Source organism: Thunnus maccoyii, chromosome 1 (assembly GCF_910596095.1).
Source record: "Thunnus maccoyii chromosome 1, fThuMac1.1, whole genome shotgun sequence".
Lineage (NCBI taxonomy): Eukaryota > Metazoa > Chordata > Actinopteri > Scombriformes > Scombridae > Thunnus > Thunnus maccoyii.
Window position 1 is genome coordinate 20,711,445 of NC_056533.1, and position 17,833 is coordinate 20,729,277.

At 38.8% G+C, this 17,833-nt stretch overlaps 2 protein-coding genes across 5 annotated transcripts in view; one reads left to right on the top strand and one right to left on the bottom strand.

Moving 5' to 3' along the window:
• Positions 1-2,183: 2,183 nt before the first annotated feature.
• Positions 2,184-12,837, bottom strand: sltm (SAFB-like, transcription modulator). Its single transcript, XM_042413580.1, has 20 exons — positions 12,670-12,837; positions 11,072-11,159; positions 10,913-10,965; positions 10,057-10,084; positions 8,006-8,672; positions 7,378-7,421; positions 7,133-7,242; positions 6,850-6,999; positions 6,557-6,669; positions 6,318-6,478; positions 6,120-6,217; positions 5,949-6,005; positions 5,698-5,840; positions 5,338-5,518; positions 5,017-5,141; positions 4,637-4,810; positions 3,901-4,212; positions 3,645-3,783; positions 2,987-3,144; positions 2,184-2,893 (listed from the first exon to the last, which is right to left on the bottom strand). The coding sequence occupies exons 1-20, from the start codon at positions 12,802-12,804 to the stop codon at positions 2,782-2,784; spliced, it is 3,048 nt and encodes a 1,015-aa protein (XP_042269514.1). The 5' UTR covers positions 12,805-12,837; the 3' UTR covers positions 2,184-2,781.
• A 1,802-nt stretch (positions 12,838-14,639) lies between these two features.
• The window catches only part of rnf111 (ring finger protein 111), a 31,173-nt gene continuing 27,979 nt past the window's right edge, over positions 14,640-17,833 (top strand). For 3 of the 4 annotated variants that reach the window (XM_042434942.1, XM_042435118.1, XM_042435200.1), the window contains exon 1: positions 14,646-14,731. The gene's annotated coding sequence lies outside the window, so the exon portion shown is untranslated. Of the gene's footprint in view, positions 14,732-15,071; positions 15,142-17,833 lie in introns of all 4 variants that reach the window. The other variant, XM_042435036.1, reaches the window with a different exon arrangement.

Genomic DNA, 17,833 nt, shown 5'->3' on the forward strand with positions numbered 1-17,833 from the left:
AAATGATGAGAGGAAGCTATGAACTACAACTATTGATAGATGGATGTTATTTGACTGGTTTAACAGGAGCTGAAATTATGTTTTTCTAGACAACACTGGTACCGACTCAATGAGCAAAAAATGGTGTAGGTGCACCCCTAATTCAGGTAGTTATTTTTCCAGTCCAGAGTCCATCATGTAACTACACAGCTTTTCACAAACAGGGGTCATATGTCCAAACATTTAACATGACAAAATAGAAGAAAACGCTGCTTTAAAAGGCTTGAGTGTTGTCATCTATGTAGCAGAGGGAGCTGTTCATTCTGTCAGACACACATCCAGAGTGCTGAATAATCTGAAGGGAGACGTTTTCGTTAATGCAATATCAAACTCCCAGACCTTACTTTGTGGTGCATGTATAGTGTTGACTGGAATGTTGGTAAAATTTTCATTATTAACTACCCCAAGAATATAATTTCTGCTGTTCGGCCATGATGGTTATATAACGTCGCATAAAACATACAAGCAAAAGGAAGGTGTTTGTGAATATGGGAGGTTACTCATTTGTGTTGATTTCAATGTTCATCTATTCTACATAAATGACCAAATAATGTATGTAGCCTTTCACATTACAGTCACATATAATGTATATGGTGATATATATATATATATATATATATACACACATATATATAAATATATATAACAAAATGCCTTATAGACGAGGGACATTCAACCTGATTAGAAGTACCAGGATAATAAAAGACTAAGATCAATAGTTGCTTTGTTGTCATTGTTTGTAATAACTTAGAAGACGACCTAATATATCATGCTCATACTGTAAGAAAAGTATAAAGCATAAACTTCAGTGTTAATGATTAACTACAACTCACAGGCTCCTCACATGCCATCCCTGCCCATGTTGTTATGCAAGGACCAATTTCAGAAAGATTCATAATACAAAAAAAAAAAAAAAAAACGCAGCAAAAATGACTTCTGCAGTCCCTTTGTTGACAGTACACAACTCCCTGACTTTTTCCTTTGTTTTATAGTTTGACAGAGACAAAACAAATTAAAGTTGCATTATTTTGACAAGGACCTGCATACCAGAGCCCATAATGTTATGTTAAATTATTGACAAATTAAATTCAAACATCCTTGAAACTTCTCCAAAGCTTGACTGAACTTCATCTCTGGTCAAATCAATTCATTAATTTTTTTTTACAATGACAATGTATGTCTGAGCCTGAGGCACCACAGATGGCAGTCAATGTCAATGAAGCATCATCAAAGTCTGAGGGAAAAGGCTACAGAATTTAGCAATGCTGTACTTGCTGTATGAAAATCCTTGATTGTTCCCATGGATCTTCACTTCTATATTAATATTTACATTTTAAATTCAAGTCACCATCTGCAAGTTAGGTGCAAACTTGCAAAGATGTTCAGTGTCAGTGTCTAGTTTCGAGACCTTAATTATTTTTGTGTAAATTGTGGTCACATAGTACATGTTCCTACAGAAAGTTCTGTGACAACATACATACAGAGGAGCTAGGGCCAGGCAGTAATATTCCAGTGTAGGAGCACTGGTTGTTTTTTTAGCTGCTGCTGTGTGCACTGGGAGCATGAGCTGACACAATACACAGAGGAGAAGATGGGAGATGGATTAATGAGGGACCCAACAGCAAATTATTACCCTATTCTATTAATAGGTTAATCTAGCTGTGACTAGCGAGGCCATCATGAGTCATTCTGCTTCTTAATTTTGTGAAGTTTAATCAAGCTTTATCAACCAACTGTAAAGAGTGTGATAATCTCAGTGCATGCGTTGCAGCCCTGGATGTGTAGCCTTGGTCCAACTATGAAGGGACAAAGAAGCATGACTTCTTTATTTAAATTAAATAAAAATAGACAAAACTCAAATGACAACAAGCAATATAAAGGTTTATGGGGATGGTCTTATCTAAGTAGAGATTTCATGTTGTGAATCATATTTTCCAGACTCACAACAGATATGCTGCCACTAAACTGCTTCCTGCTTGTACCACAGGGTGTAACAATATCATGCCTCTAACAAAATCATATTGTGTGCAGACTGATTGCGTAGTGTACCCAAATTTCAAGTCTTGATGTAATAACAAAAATAGAAGACATGCTGTGGTCCTTTCCCGGACACCGACACCACTGAATGCTCTACAGTGACAGACTTAAATGTCAAATTTTATTTTAGAGATGAAGGCCTACTCACTCGCGGCCTATGAGAGGTATTTTGCTACTATGCGGGGTATGTTACAGTTTGACATTTTTTAAGCAAATTCAACAAATCTTTTACAAAACAACATCCACACCAAGCATGACTCTTCAAATAAAAATTACTCCTATGTCACTTCATGAGCTCTATAATACACTAAAATAAGACATGTAACACAGGAAAACTGAGTGTGACGTTGCCTTCAGAAGAATGAAGACAACACTAAGCTACTGAAAATGTACAAACAACACTCAATTGAAGGAGGTGATAACATCACTTGAAAACTTGTTACAAAGACCTAGAGCTGTACAATAGCGTCCTAAATATAAGTAAAACTTGTGCACGGGGTTGTTTAATGGTAACAGCAGAACTGTCAGGAAAACCCTACACTGAGGTAAACACTTGTCTATACAAAATAAAATAGTGTTATCAACCTCATGGCTACAAATGTGCCACCTAAAACAGTTGATATTCTAAAGAAAAAAAAAAAAAAAAGAGTTCAAAAAAGTCTTAAAATTTTCAGGTGCTTTAAAGTGGCAGAATTTGGTTGACAGTTAGAACTGCCGCGGCGTTCCTTTGAAGGGCTTGAAACCACCCACGTTGCCACCGCTGGGAATGGGGTTGTTGGTGATCTGTACAATTCGGTTCATTCCGGACGAGGAGTGACTGAGGAAAAGACAGATGAAGATCAAGTGTTAGATGGTGGAGGACAAGGGTCAGTACTATTCAGTTTTGTCATCATTTGTAACTTTGTTTTACCTGGAAGGCGGAGCCATCATGCTGCCTCGTGTGTCTCCCATCCTACGATTGTCAGGGAAGCCGCCGCCCTGGGAACTTGATCCTCCGTGCCACTCCTTTCTCAGTCCCTGCTCCCTGCTGTGACGTTCCACCACAACCTGGCGGCCGGAGCTAAACGGCTGCAGAGACAGAGATTTGGAGTCAGGAACCAGTCTTCTATGAACTGTTAAATGTGAGTCTGAGTTAAAACTAAAGGCTGAAACTTTGCTGTTAAAAAGTCTAGACAGTAGTATTTCTTATTTCGTAAGTGAAAACAGACTGTAATCTTGCAGATTATAGATCTGCTAGACTACCAGTAGACTAATAAAACTGGACAGGAAATAATTTTAATTTCTACTGCTGAGTACAATGCTGCAACTACAGATTATTTTCTATGAAATGTCAGAAAAAAAGTGGAAAATCCTCATCACATCACACTGAATGTTTCTTATTTTTGCTTGATAAATTACTCAAATATCAACATTGAGTTCAACAACGTTTCTGTAGATAATCATCAATCAATATTTCAGCACTAGCTGAGTTATTAAAGAACTTTAAGACTTAAAAAATAACCTAAGGACATTTTAATATTTTATGCATAACCATGGATCAAAGAAATGCACTATGAAGGTAAGCTGACCTGGTCACTCATCACCATGGGTCTTCCACCATCTCGATCGTTAAAGCTGCTCCTTCCACGGCTGGCTGAGGAACCTCCTCTAAGCGAAGGACCTGGTCCATCTCTGCCTGATCGATCTGCACGCATTCGCATAGGTCCTCTGCTCAACCCAGCACCAGCACAACAGCAGACAAGAGATTAAAACAAAGATTAGCTTTCAACTATGGGAAAGCAACATCCAAATGATAATTGTTCAAAAATACATAATTGAAATTACCGCATATCTCCCTTGTTGGCATTCATGCCGCCATCATTCTTCCATCCATGCCCTCCATCCCTGGGTGAGCGGTTGTGCGACATGCCAGGCATTGTAGCTCTGGCTCCCATAGGACGATCATGCATGGGTACGGGCCGTCTCTCATCTCTTTCCCTGCGGTCCGTGTCTCGGAGTTCGGCGCGTGGAGGAGGTGGCGGCTCAGCTCTGCGAACAGTTTCAAAGTTCTTGGGGTAGCGGTCAAAGCCAGAGCCATCTCTGTGAGGAGCAGGGCGACTCTTCTTTACTTCTGGCTCACCGTCAAACCGGTTTCGTCTGGAGACAAAACAAAGAAAGTTGGGATTAGTTGCGATACAGCATCCACAGAACCAAATATTTCCAGCGCATCCACAAACTTATGTCTATTCTGACATAACCTGAAAGCTTTTTTTTGCAATTAGTTACCTTCCTTAGTCCACACAGGTTACCTTTTAACCCTTTGTTGTAACAAACTGGGAAAAAACTAGATAATCCTGAGGTGAATTTTAAAATATCAAGCGCACACAAGAAAAAAAAATACATTTACCTTTATGTGATAGTTAACCCAATTAGAGGCCAATAAAATCAATAGGTTTTTAATAGCATATGTGTGTGTGGGACCTGTTGACAGAAATATTGTTCTAAAATTGTCTCTTAATTGTGACAACAATACCACTGATAACACTGCCACAATCTCGGTTCCGAGTTTAAACACTTGTACCTGTCGTATGCGTTAGGCTGCTCGACAGCGGCCTCTGGAAAGCGACCCCTCTCTCGGGGGTTGAAGTTTGAAAAGCGGTTCTGCTGCCGGTTGTAGTTGGAGCCTTGGTTCAGACGGACATCAGAGTCAGACTGAATCTTCTTATTGCCATTCCAATACGAATCGTCCCTCCGACTGAAACATAAAACACAGACATCATGAGTTTAAGATTACCACTTCTTGGGTATTTCAGAATGCTCAAGGTGTAGTCAGTACTGTAGTATCATTCATGCTAAATAAAATGTTAGTGAATCACTGCCTAATGATGAATCGTCAAAAAAGTGACACAATCACATCATCATCCTGAAACCGCAGAGGGACAAAATACAAACAGTATATACCCGTGTTCAACTTCACGGCCTCTTTTTAGGTTGTTTCTTTTTTCTTGTTCATAACGGAGCTGCTCCTGCTGCCTTCGTAGCTCCTCGCGTTCACGTGCCATGCGCTCTGTCTCTTTACGGCGTTCCTGAAAAATATTGAAATGCACTGATTGAATTAAACTGCTATGGGGTGTGTACATGGTTATGCAAAAAAAAAAAAAAAAAGAATAGAAACACTCAAAAATAATTTATTTAGGGGTAGCTGTAAAATTTCTCTAACATTTGACTTTGACTGTGAAAAGGTGTTTACTTTTACAAGCAGGTGACTCATGCTCAACGTACCTGCTCTATACGGATTCTCTCTCTCTCAAGCCTCTCCCTCTCCAAGCGCTCCCTCTCCAGCTTTTGTCTTTCCATCTCTAGTCTCTGGCGCTCCCGGAGCAGGTTCTCCCGTTCTTCACGCTCCCGCAACAGACGGACACGCTCACGCTCGCGACGTTCTCTTTCTGCAATTTCACGTCGCCTAAAAACAAACAAACATACATTCCTTGTTTGTTTTTTGTTTTTTAGGACAATGACGTAGAACTGAAGAGCAGAGTCCAGGACAAAATTTGCCACAGGGACAGTAAAATATATTCTATTCAAATACTTTAATTTTGTTCTTAATTTTGACTTAAATGTGTGTGAACTGCTCCAAATTACCTGCGCAGCTCTACAGCTCTACGGGCACGCTCCATACGAGCCATCCTTTCACGCATCCTCTGCTCCTTTATCTTCTCAAAAGGCAGGATGTCCATGTCTTCCCCCTTGTTAGCAAAAGGTCGTTTGTCTTTCATCATCTCTAACTGAGAGGGGAGAATGGAAATTTGAATTTTAAAAAAAAAAGGCCTTTTGGTGTAGCATGATAGAACCAAATACTTAACATTATATCCATAATATCAAGAGTTTTATACCTCTTCGGGAGGAATCAACCATTTGGGCCGTCTTTGCATATTCATGTTAACAAACGGCTGGAAGAAAAAACAGAAGCTCATTTAACATCCCCTGATGACAAGGACAAAAACATGCTTTAAAAATAAATAAACTCAAACAAATTTAAAACAAAACAACAAAAAAAGTCTTACTTTATCAAAATACCTTCCCCTTCTAAAAGGTCTCATTTTGCCCATATTAGAATCTTTGGGATGATCCATCATCATCATCTTGCCTGGGCTTTTTGTCCCTAGAGGAAAAGAAAATATAAATAATCAAAGATGAAGCATATGATCATTTGTTAACTGAATGCATCAAATTAGTTAAATGACAAGAAGAATAGAACCTACGCCCATGCTTTCTGTCATCTTTCTTCGCAGAACCTTGGCCCGAGTTAGATGAAACAGACTCAGATTTTCCACTTTTGGCCTCCTGTTTTTTGGATAAATCTCTCTCCTTTTCTGGCAGTTTATCCAATTTCTTGTCCTCTTTTTTGTAAGATGGCTGTGCTCTACATGTGAAGAGAACATCAGGTTAAACTTGCTTTCAACCAGCGAAGGATTCACTTTTCAACTTTTTTCTCACCCACTTGTTTGTCAATTTTATCCCGGTGGAACTGCGCTTATCACTTGATTTGCTGGAACTTGCTTTGTCCTCTGCTTCCTTCTTTGAGGGCTCTTTTTTGAACGGATCATTTTTAGCCTGGAAAACAAAAACAAAACAAATTAAATGTAATGACACAAATTTCTCATTAATAAAAGGCCACTCAAGGTCTGAAATGTGACTTCTAATATTCTGCAATGAAATAAAACAAATCCAGAAAAGCTAGAAATTAAATCCCTAAGCAACTTTACAAGTCTTGACATCTGCTTCCTAACTTACCCTTTCGACATATATCTGCTGCCCATGGAGCTCTGTACAGTCAAGGTGGGAGACGCACCGTGTCACCTCTGTGCTGGAAGACATCGTCACCAAGCCGTAACACTTTGAACCAGGACTACGGGCATTTGTAACCACCTTGGCACTTAGAACCTGTCAGCAACAAGTCATAAATTTGGATTTACAACATTTTTCTATGACATCGAGCAGAAAATTACAGCGACATTGTCACACATGTTCCAAATACGGAACAACTCAATCCAAAAACACAGCACAAATGATTTACCTTCCCATATTTGCCAAACAGGTTCTTCAGATCAGCTGCTTTGGTGTTTGATGACAGGCCGCTCACCCATATGTTACGAGAGCTGCTGTTACTACTACTGCTGACAACTCCTGATAAAAAAAGGTTTTCCACAACAAATTCAGCAGTTATCGGGTATTAAAAAACAGATATTGCATCAAGTTGAATAAAATGAGATAAGTGCCTCCCAGTTTTCATATTTCTGACAACATATGGACATATCTTACCTTTTTCATCCTTTGTAGCTTTTCCATCTCTGTCTCTTGAAGAGCTACAAAGCAAATGTTGCAACAACAAACAGTTGAAATGAGTGAAAGTAAATGAAACCCTGGTTTTAAGTGACAAAGCATACACCTATTGGAATAAAACACCGTGTTTTGTACTTTTCAGAAAAAAAAATCCTGTAGGCAAGGCGTGGATCTGAACCAATGTCTCAAAGGCTTCATTGCTTTTCCAGTGGTGTGATGGGTCAGGTTGTCAGCCAATTTATTCCCTGGACCAATGAAATCTTCGGAGGTTTGTTCAACTTCACAGCGAATCATTTGACCAAAAAGAAAAAAACTGCCATCATGGGGACTAATGCTCTTTTACAATGCCTTGTGTAGAAACTGGAAAAGGCTTTAGAACTGCTGGAACAGTCAAAGTAACAAAGTAAGAGGTGTTTTTCATCTCCTGGGTAATGTCACAATTTAACCAACGTCAGAAAAACAAATCAAAAGTAGTAAATGGCAGGATTAGGTACATCAGTGAACACTTCCCTTAAGGCAAAAAAAATCTTGAGGCTACCCACAATGTTGCGTTCTTAGTGAGCTGGACTTGGTAGTAGTATCAAAGAACTGACATAGAAAGACAAACCTCTTTGCTTGACCTGATGCCCCAGTAGTGGAGGGGCCTTTCTTCCCAGAATCCTTTTCTTTATCTCCCGTTTCAGCTTTCTTCAAGGCCTCTCTGCTGTCTTTCTTCGTGGGCTCACCCCTGGATCCATCATCTTTCTTACCATCTTTGTGGCCCTCCGTCTCTTCCGCCTTCATGTCATCATCTGGGCCCGTCTCAGCAGAGGCCTCTGGCTCATCAGTGCCTTTCTCTGCCTCTGGATCTGGAAGTTTCACATGTTTACCTGTTTCCAGGAGATCGTCCCCATCAACATCTAGGGTGATGGCATCTTCATTTTGGATTGAGACGGATAGGTGATCGTCCTCAGCTTCTTTAGAGGAATTCATGGCTTCAGCATCCATCTCAGCCAGTTCGCTCTCCACCTCTGGCTCAGCCTCCTCATCCATCTCAGGGTCTGCATCCTCATCCACCTCTGGCTCAGCATCTGCGTCGACCTCTGGCTCAGCCTCAGCATCCACGTCTGGCTCATCCTCAGCATCCACCTCTGGCTCTGAGTCAGCCTCAGCCACCATAGCTTCTGACTCTGGTTCGGCCTCAGCAAGGGCCTCAGCCTCAGGCTGAGCAAGGCTGTCCTCACTGGGTGCAGGCTTAGAATTTTCACGAGTACCATCATCTGTATCAGTTACATCTGGAGGGATTTAATAAGGATAAACATGGCAAGAAACACAACTTTTAACATTGACATGTCGCATGTTACTTTACCTAAAAAGTAGAATAGAAAGCACATTCAGTGTTAGTGGTCATCGAGGGCGTAGACACCACAGGAAGACACAAAACACACAATCTTCACTGAAAATGGGGGATGATTCAGTATTCTTCATTTCTTGTCACATCTAAAGTACTTGAGTCATAATTCATACTGAACGTGCAGATGCTTCCTAAAGTGTGTGGTGGTAGTTCTCCAGGTGGGAATCTCAAGCCAAAGTTCAAATGGGGAGGAAAACTCAGTTCTTCCTTCAGTTTCTTCCATTATGCTGGTCAGTCCATGGAAAGTCATCTGTGACTTTTTGGAAAATCTTCAATGTCTTCCAATATTTCTTCAATCATCAATGTCATCAATGTCTTATCAGCAGATTTCAGGAAACTCTGAAAAACTGTCTTTCGTCATCAAATCCAACCTGCTGTAGTGTGTCCAGTCAACTGTACACAACTGTGTACAAAAGGTGTGTCCTTTTAGTCACAAGAGTCTGTTCTCGCCAGTCCCTGGTCATGATGTATGTTAGGTCTCTTCACTGCACACATCATGCTGGGGCTACAGTCAGCTGGTAGGCAATATGTGTGATTTGGATAGATGATGTCAGTGATGAATTGATGAAGTCTCTTTGTCTTTCAAACGCCTTGTCAACCAAGGACTCTGCATCTTTTCAAAGTGTTCGAGGAGTCTGGCTATCCTTGAGTTTCCCAAATCCCAGCCTCATTCACAGGCTGTCTCACTTCTCAAAGCCTGGAATAAGGCACCTGATTCCTGTAAAGGTAGTGAAGTATTCGGATCTATGCAATGCACTTGTCATGGGTCTGTCCACCAATGTTGTCAATCAAAATGTCAACAGGAAAGTGCAATCATCCTCACGTTCTACAAGTTGTTGCTTCTTCCATTTCATTGGACATAATAAAATGTCAACTTGTTTGCAAACCTTCAATCCTTGTTTCCCTTTGGGAATGTAAGCAGGTGAGTGCCAGAGGCAACGGAAATCCATTGACACCAATAGAACGTTTCTGTAAAGTATTTAGGGTAATCCAAGTAAACTGGGTACCTGAGTCAAGATAAACCCAAATCCAATGATTCATGTGTGTACAAAAAAAGTTGAGTTGGTCTTCAGAAATGTCTTCATTAAGCATATCCTTGTTGCTCCTTTTAATGTATTGTGACCTAGATAGTGCAGTAGCTGACAGAGGCATAAAATACCACTAGATGTAAGTTATGCCAGAAGTTTCTGGCCATCATATGCGTGAGCTGTAAAAAAGAAACACCTTAATATTACAGTTTGGCATTAGTGTGCCAGCATACATACCTTTTTCTGATTCATACTCTTCGGTTTCCTATAAAAAGAAAACACTGAGGTGAGGCAACAAATATTTCAACATAACAGGCACAACAAGAAAAAGAACTCATGTGTAATATAATTTGTTGATGTATTTCAGTAGTTTTCCAATATGGACTTCTATTTTATCATTTTTAGTACCCATATTGCATTAATCGAGTCTCACATCAAGGTCTTAAGATATAGTACTTTAACTTTTCAAAGGTTAAAATTTCCATTAGAATTTAGCTTTAAACTATGTGTTGACAAATACATGGACTATGCTTTTTCCCCAGTCCTTTTAAGAGAATCACAAGGAAGAAGTTTCAGCATGTGTGAATCAAGTTTGTGGCTTTGTTTTCAGTTCTTGTGTATTAAATGGAACTGAGAAGAAAGGCCTGAATTACATGTATGAGAACTTTGTAAACAATACTTCTACGCACGGTTGTTGGCATGTTTTGCAAGTATCTTAACTGCCTCTTGTCATACATCTTTTTCCACACGTCAGACTTTGACTTCTTGGCAGCCACTGGACATTTGTTGAAATGGAAAGAGGTTTGTGTGGCCTCCTTTGGCGACCCAAACTTAAATAAATTCAGGTTTGCCTTTAAAACTGGCTTCACACAAACCATGGAAACAGCTCTCATTATGGTGATGAGGCTCACAATTAAAAACAATAGTTCTAAAATGCTTATGCTAAAGAACTCTCTACAAAGATGGCACAATATGCAAATCATAGAGAGGAAATTTGATATTAGTATCTAGCAATTATAGGTAGGAGAGGGCAAAGACAAAACAAACAACAACAGAGTTGTGGCAAATATTAAAAACGCAATGCCACAGTCACCTTGGAAAACACATCTTCCGACGTGGTGTCTGCGTCTGAATCCGCTTTTTTCCCTGAAACGTTAAATAATACAAAAGATCAAAATCCACATGAAAAAACATACAGAACATATGGATTTGCTAAGCCACCCAATCTCAATAAAATCAAAAGCAAGATTACCTTTAGTTTTTCCGCCTTTACGAGGGGGGGTGTCAGTTGAAAGGTGGATTTGAATGTTTTCAGGGTCACCATCTTCATCCTCAATTGCCTTAAAAAAAAAGTAATTTCATTAAACCAGTCCATCTCACACTACACTCTTGTTGTTCAAAACTGCAGTTTCATGTGTTGTTTACTCAAGACAGAATAAACTGTGAGCTAGATAGACAATGAGAGTTAGATAAAGGTTAAGAACTGTAAAAAAAAAAACAAACTAAAATGACAATAGATCATGTCTATAATTCTTCACATCACTCTGGGGATGTGCAACAGGTTAAATGTGCAGGCCAAGACAAAAGCCAATAAAGCCACATACTGTTGATTCTATTGCAACTACATAAAGGCATTTATTAAGATAATTTGTTGTCCATCAGTCAAAAATTTAGCCTAATTTTTCCAGCAGGAACAGCTGATTATAGATTTCAACTGAAACATGATGTTCTTTAAGGTATAGGGTGGATTCATTTTAAAAAGGTGAGCTCAGTGTAAAATGGATGGATGGCTTTGGGTAGTGAATATGATATCTAGATGCCTTAAGATATTAAATTATTACTACATTTGACATGGAATGTCAATCTCTGAGTTTTAGATAGTAATGTCCATGACCTGAATTTGTTGGAAGCTAAACAGATTTGATAAAGAGATTTAAAAAGGCTTTAGATTCAATAAGTTAATTTGATACATTCAATAAAATTGTATCAAACCCAACATCATTTAGATCTTATTAATTTCAGTAATATCCATGGCAAGCAGGGATCTTCCCCCAAACCTCATACGTTAAATGTTACAAAATTCAAATTGAACTTTTCATCAATATCAGGCCAGCACATTATGCAGTAAATGACTGTGAACATTTTCATTTCTATCACCTAAATGTTTTCGGTCTAAATCGCCAGCCATGTGAGTTTTGACATCGCTTCATCTCCCTAAAGTCATTCCATTTTTTTTACTGAACTATTTCATAGATAAGCACAAATCCTACTTTGGATGTTGTAAACATCATTCATTATGACCAAACACACATTCAAGGCACGTCTATTTAAAACCACACTTGAACGTGCCTATGCTAAGTTGGTCCTCTACTCCATTTGCAGAGGCTGAAGCCAATCACGTGCAATCTGTTATAATACGATAAGCTTGAAGTGATGCTCTAATTTCAGATCGTAAAGCTTCAGGTTCAGAAAACCCAGTTTCGCACTGCTCTGCATGTTCACGTCTCGTTTGGAGGCCTATCATCTATTCTCCCCCTTTTTTAGAAGGAGCCCATTTTGACCCCTTTTGCTGAATATCTCCAGTGTTACAACAACAATTTCTCCCATTAATCATTCCCCTTAATGTAGCTAACACCAAATGCTACACGCCTGATGTATGTGAAGTTTGCCAAAGTGTAACTGGCTACACAGCTTAACGTAAAAGTACTAATTTAAACATTTTAACTGCTAAACTGGCTGAAGTTAGCCAGCGAAACAGGAAGTCTGTTAGCTAACGTTAGCTACACTGCATTACATTCCCCAGGTTTATCCCTCTTTCTTGCACAAATGAGCTCGTGCTTTTTTAATTACCTGTTTAAGTCTTGCAAGAAGAACGCTCTTTACACCCGAGGTGTCCAAATTCCTTCGTTTAAGCTCGGATTTAAGGTCAACAACTCTTAATTCTGATATTTTCTTTGACTCCGTGGAAATGGCACCCGACGCCATTTTACCTCAAGATTACTGACTCGTGCGCGCGCGCAGACGGAGCTCTTGCTGCTTCTTCTTCGTTGTTTATTTGGTGTCTTTAAAAGCCGCGGCGCCACCCACTGCGGAGGAGAGGGCGAATAAATAAATAACACTATACATCTGTGTATCCCCGTTTAATTGGTGGTCCTTTGCAGATTAAGCCAACTTTAGGTTGTATGTATCTCACACAAGACTTCACAGGTAGACAGTTAATGCCTTTCCATTACGATGGGAACAGTTTTATTTACGAGTGAATTGCAACAGGCAAGTTTGTTCAGGCTGTCATATACATAGGGCTTTTCGGAGTGACAGAGAATCTTACTTCAGTTACAGGGAATTTTCCATTACAATAAAAAGCCAAGCATTGTGATTTAAAGCGTGGAACATTTTTTTTTTTAGCAAAGTACTGGAAATGCTCCAGCCCATATTAGTCCACATATGTACCCAGCTTATGAGCTCACACAGGCCACATTGCTTCTCTTGTTGAGCTCAAAAGACATTAAGACTGTTCCTTTAATCTAGACTCATTCTTAAATTTGCCACAACAGCCTCAGATATTTGTAAGGAGTCAGTAGTCACAAACTATATCTTTTGCACAGTATGCAAAGTCTGGCCTTGTGAAATATCTCATCTCAAATATACCTTGCAGTCTGACTGAAGGTGGTTGGAATGTGTATGTTAAATGAACAATTTACATTTCCTATATTTTTTGACAACATAATTTCATCTGCCAGGCTTATTTAATTAGAATATTATTATTATTATTATTATTATTATTATTATTATTATTATTATTATTACTACTACTACTAGTAGTAGTAGTGGTAGTAGTAGTAGTAGTGGTAGTGGTAGTTGTAAATAATAATTATAATAATAATATTTTTTGACAACATAATTTCATCTGCCAGGCTTATTTAATTAGAATATTATTATTATTATTATTATTATTATTATTATTATTATTACTACTAGTAGTAGTAGTAGTAGTAGTGGTAGTAGGAGTAGTAGTGGTAGTGGTAGTTGTAAATAATAATAATAATAATTATTATTATTATTATAATGATAATAATAATAGTAATAAGTCTGCACTCTTCCATAGTTTCTCTAGAGGTCATCAAATATTTTCACTTCTGCATAAGCTCCGAGGAGAGACTTTACATGTTTTCTTTTTATTATTGATTGAATGTTTGATTTCATTTATAGATTATCAGACGCAAAAAAAGAAAAAAAAATCTAAGGGATAACAGGTTAAAGTGAAAACACTTATTTCCAACATTAGTCTCACAGCACTGAGATCATTGTCCACAGGGTCCTTTTTTAAAACAGAAAAATAGAGGGTTTCATTTTCATCTATTTGAATGCGTGGATGAAACATTTAGCCTGAATGAAAAAGGGCTTAAAAAGCTGTAAATTACAGGACTAAGCTCTGTCCACCAGGGGACGGACGAGTACAGTATTTGCAATCGAGGATTTAGGAAGGTGACATGCAAAACAAGGATGAAACAATGTTAAATTATCACCAGTATATCAGATGCTTGTAATCGTACTTATGTGGACAACAACAAAGTCGAAGATGGTGTATGATCCTCTCGATCCATATGAAGTGAAATAAAATTAAATAAATAAGTAAATAAAGACACAATTAACAACAACAACAACAACAACAATGACAATGACAATAATAATAATAATAATAATAATAATAATAATAATAATAATAATAATAATAATAATAATAAATCAAGCTGTCGCAAAGTGTCGTAAAGTAATGCTTAGTAACGGTCTGGCGCCGCCTAGCGGGGTAACGTATGTGTTGTAACTGCAGCCAGCGAGCAGACGACCTGCTGGGTAAACAACAGTGGAAGCCTCGGAGGGCAGGAATGGGAACTTCGTCGAGGGCTAAATAGTGAGACATTTCTATCTTGTCAAACAGAAACATAATAGAGAGGTCGTGCTACCTTTTAAGAATTGATAGGATTCATTTTCGAGTCAAAATGGTTGAGTGTAATCGGGTATTTGATGAGTTAAAGTTGAGCTAGCCTCCACGTTAGCTTAGCTCGTAGCCATCCAGGGCCCCGTTGCCTCTGATTTTGCTTCTCGGCTCAGCTCGGGACTGTGTTGTCAGTTTCACAACCCAGCCACTACCGTCCTCGGATCGCGATCCCTGTGTAGGCCTGCCGAGTTACAGTTAGGGGTTAACATGTAGATATCTGTCCGTTTTCAACGCTTGTCGTTAATTTCTGCAGGATTAAACCTCACATGTTACAAGAAAAGGACGGTGACACATTTTGGTGGAAAAAAAGGATTTAGACCCAGGTACGTGTTGTCTTTGTTGTCTTCTGTCTGGAATATCTGTCAGGCTAGCTGGCTAGCTGTCCACTTTGGTTTCTCCTGATATGATAGCCATCGTACTATAACTAACTAACATTGGATAGTCGTATGTTTTAAGTTGATTAAGTTTATCCGGCCTTAGTCACTTGAGCAACGTTTGTGGGATACAGACAGACAGACAGACAAACAGACAGACAGACAGACAGATAGACAGACAGACAGCAGCCGGGCTTATTGTAATTGTTTAGCGTTGTAGAAACTATGCTTAGCCTCAGATTCAGTCTCGGTACTGTCAAGCTTGCTAAATAAAATCTGTTTTTGCTTGCCTAGTCAGATGGTCAGACAGAAAGCACGGTGTGTGTCGTTAGCAGCAGCTCAGCAGTCCTGGCTCAGTCGTACATCTTGAATAGTTTTACTGTTGCCATTTCTGTAACACCATGTTTTTCCTACTATCAGTAGCTGTGATTAGCTATGTTATATCTTACGTATCGCCATTGGATCCATTTTATGAGAGATCTGTATTATTGAGCTCTGATTCATGGGGAGTTTTTTTTCCTTCAGGGCTGTCCTCTGAGGCCCCCTGAATTCATGCATGTCATTGCGCAGCTTTCTCTTTGGCATGTGAAGGACTAATACTCATCAGTGAATTGTATATAAAAGCAGAAAGACATTGTGGCTTGTGTTATTGAAAGCCAGCTCACTGAATTCACAGTTTCACCAGATTCTTGAGAAAACACCCCTCTGTCACCGCTAGTCACATCAACCTTATTTCCACAAAAGTTGCAGCTTCAGGTCAAGTGACAACCAGTGTGTTACTTTGAAATGAGCTGTGAATGCTTGGTGCTTTTTCTCTCCCTATCAGCAATTGAATGCAGTGCAACACACAGGAGCATCATGCACACATGTACAACCTAATGCAGTCCAATACAACTACCCTCCAGTAAACACCACCAGGAATGTTGTTGTATGACATTTTACTGAGAGAGATGTTAAGTGAAGTGTAGTAGTTTTTGTGGACGTACCCAGAAATCTTGAAGCGTTCATATGAGTCTTGAACTTGCTAACAACTGAGCCCCCACAAAGGATTAAAATGCCAGAAATGCAGTTGTTAGGAGTTAAAATCTTTACCATGTTTACCATGTTTGGTAAAGATTTTGATACAGATACAATAATATCCGGATACTGGAAGACTCTTAGCATTTGTAATAACTTTTCAAAGAAGAATTTGGAAAGCAAGACACCCAGATGTCTCAATGTTGAGAATCAAGTTGTCTCAGCAAACAATGTGGATGGGATTAGCTTTGGTTTTATTTTCTTGTGTTGTGTTACATCACTTTTACTTCGAGACGGCTGCGTACACAGGGGTCGGTACAATATGTTCTTAAATCACTTGCTCAAATAGTAGCTCCATGATTTTGTTTTCTGATTATATCATATCAAAAATCGTGGTAAGCTTGTTGCTGTGGGTGAGATCACTGCATGCATACACTGCATGAGCCTAGACTTGTGTCATTTCCTCACACTGGCCCTAATGTCATGTGATTATTTTCTAAAAACCCAGCACACTCAGTGAACATCACCACAGCTATTTAACATCTTTTGTGATTAATGACAGTGGCATCTGCAATAGAGATATCCACAAAAATTTGGATCTCTCCAATTGCGAGCGATCAAATGTTATGTTTGTGTGTACTATGTGGGGTAGATGTTGTGATTTAAGATAGATTGTATGAAACAGTTGATTTGTCACAACTGCAACACTGTTTAATCTCTTCAGGTTAAGCATTAACATAGCTTTTCTGTATTGGTATTGTAAGTATTTGTGCAAGGAGTAAGGGAAATTCAAATTTTTGTTTATTTTATTTATTTTAGAAGAAGCTTAAACTTTGGGAGAACTTGCACTGCTCTGATAATTCTACCCCACCAACGTGGCTAAAGTGCCTCTTTTGTTCATTTTTTTTCTGAGTTACTTTTTGGTGCACACGATTACACACAGAACCAAAATCATGACATAAACACGCAAATCAATTTCACAGTGGATATTCCCTTTGAGGTCCCGTTTTCCTTTAGTGTGATTAATGTGTTGCCTTGAATCAACAATAAAACACCTCAGTATTGACTCAACCGTTACTTTTGACTCAACCTGCGGGTATTTATTTTCTGTCTTTAATCAGCAACCTTGAGTCACGCCGTCTTAATTTATACTAACAAACAGAATGAATGTTTGTGAATGAAACCATTGCCTCACATTACACATCATGAAACATTGTGACTGGCATACTAATGTTTTTTGGCTTGTGTGATGTCGATTGGTCAATAAAATGCATGTAAAAATATAATAATCACATATTTGGTTAAAAGCAAATCTAATATACTCTGCAGTGAGTTGCTTTGATGTTTAACAATGCAGTGCAAACAGCATGAGAACTTCAATGATCACATTATCTGCATTATGGAAACATTTTAATGAGAGAGATGACAGGTTTTTGTATACTTTAATGTAATTGTATAGTAACAGATTTTGGCCCCTCGTTTGTGCTCCTTGCATCACCTTCATATTTTTGAGTTTTCTGAGTTGATTTTTGTCTTTTTTTTTTTTTTTTTTTACAAATTTTCCCTGCAAAGCCCTCAGTAACTGTTACTAGTAGGGGTGGGGGGTTTTTATTGACGTAATAGT

Coding starts and splice junctions, on each gene's coding strand:
- sltm (XM_042413580.1), bottom strand. CDS start 12,804: ATGGCGTCGGGTGCCATTTCCACGGAGTCAAAGAAAATATCAGAATTA. Junction 6,218..6,317: donor AGATGACAGAAAGCATGGGC/GTAGGTTCTATT, acceptor CTTTTCCTCTAG/GGACAAAAAGCCCAGGCAAG. Junction 3,145..3,644: donor CCATGGTGATGAGTGACCAG/GTCAGCTTACCT, acceptor CTGTCTCTGCAG/CCGTTTAGCTCCGGCCGCCA.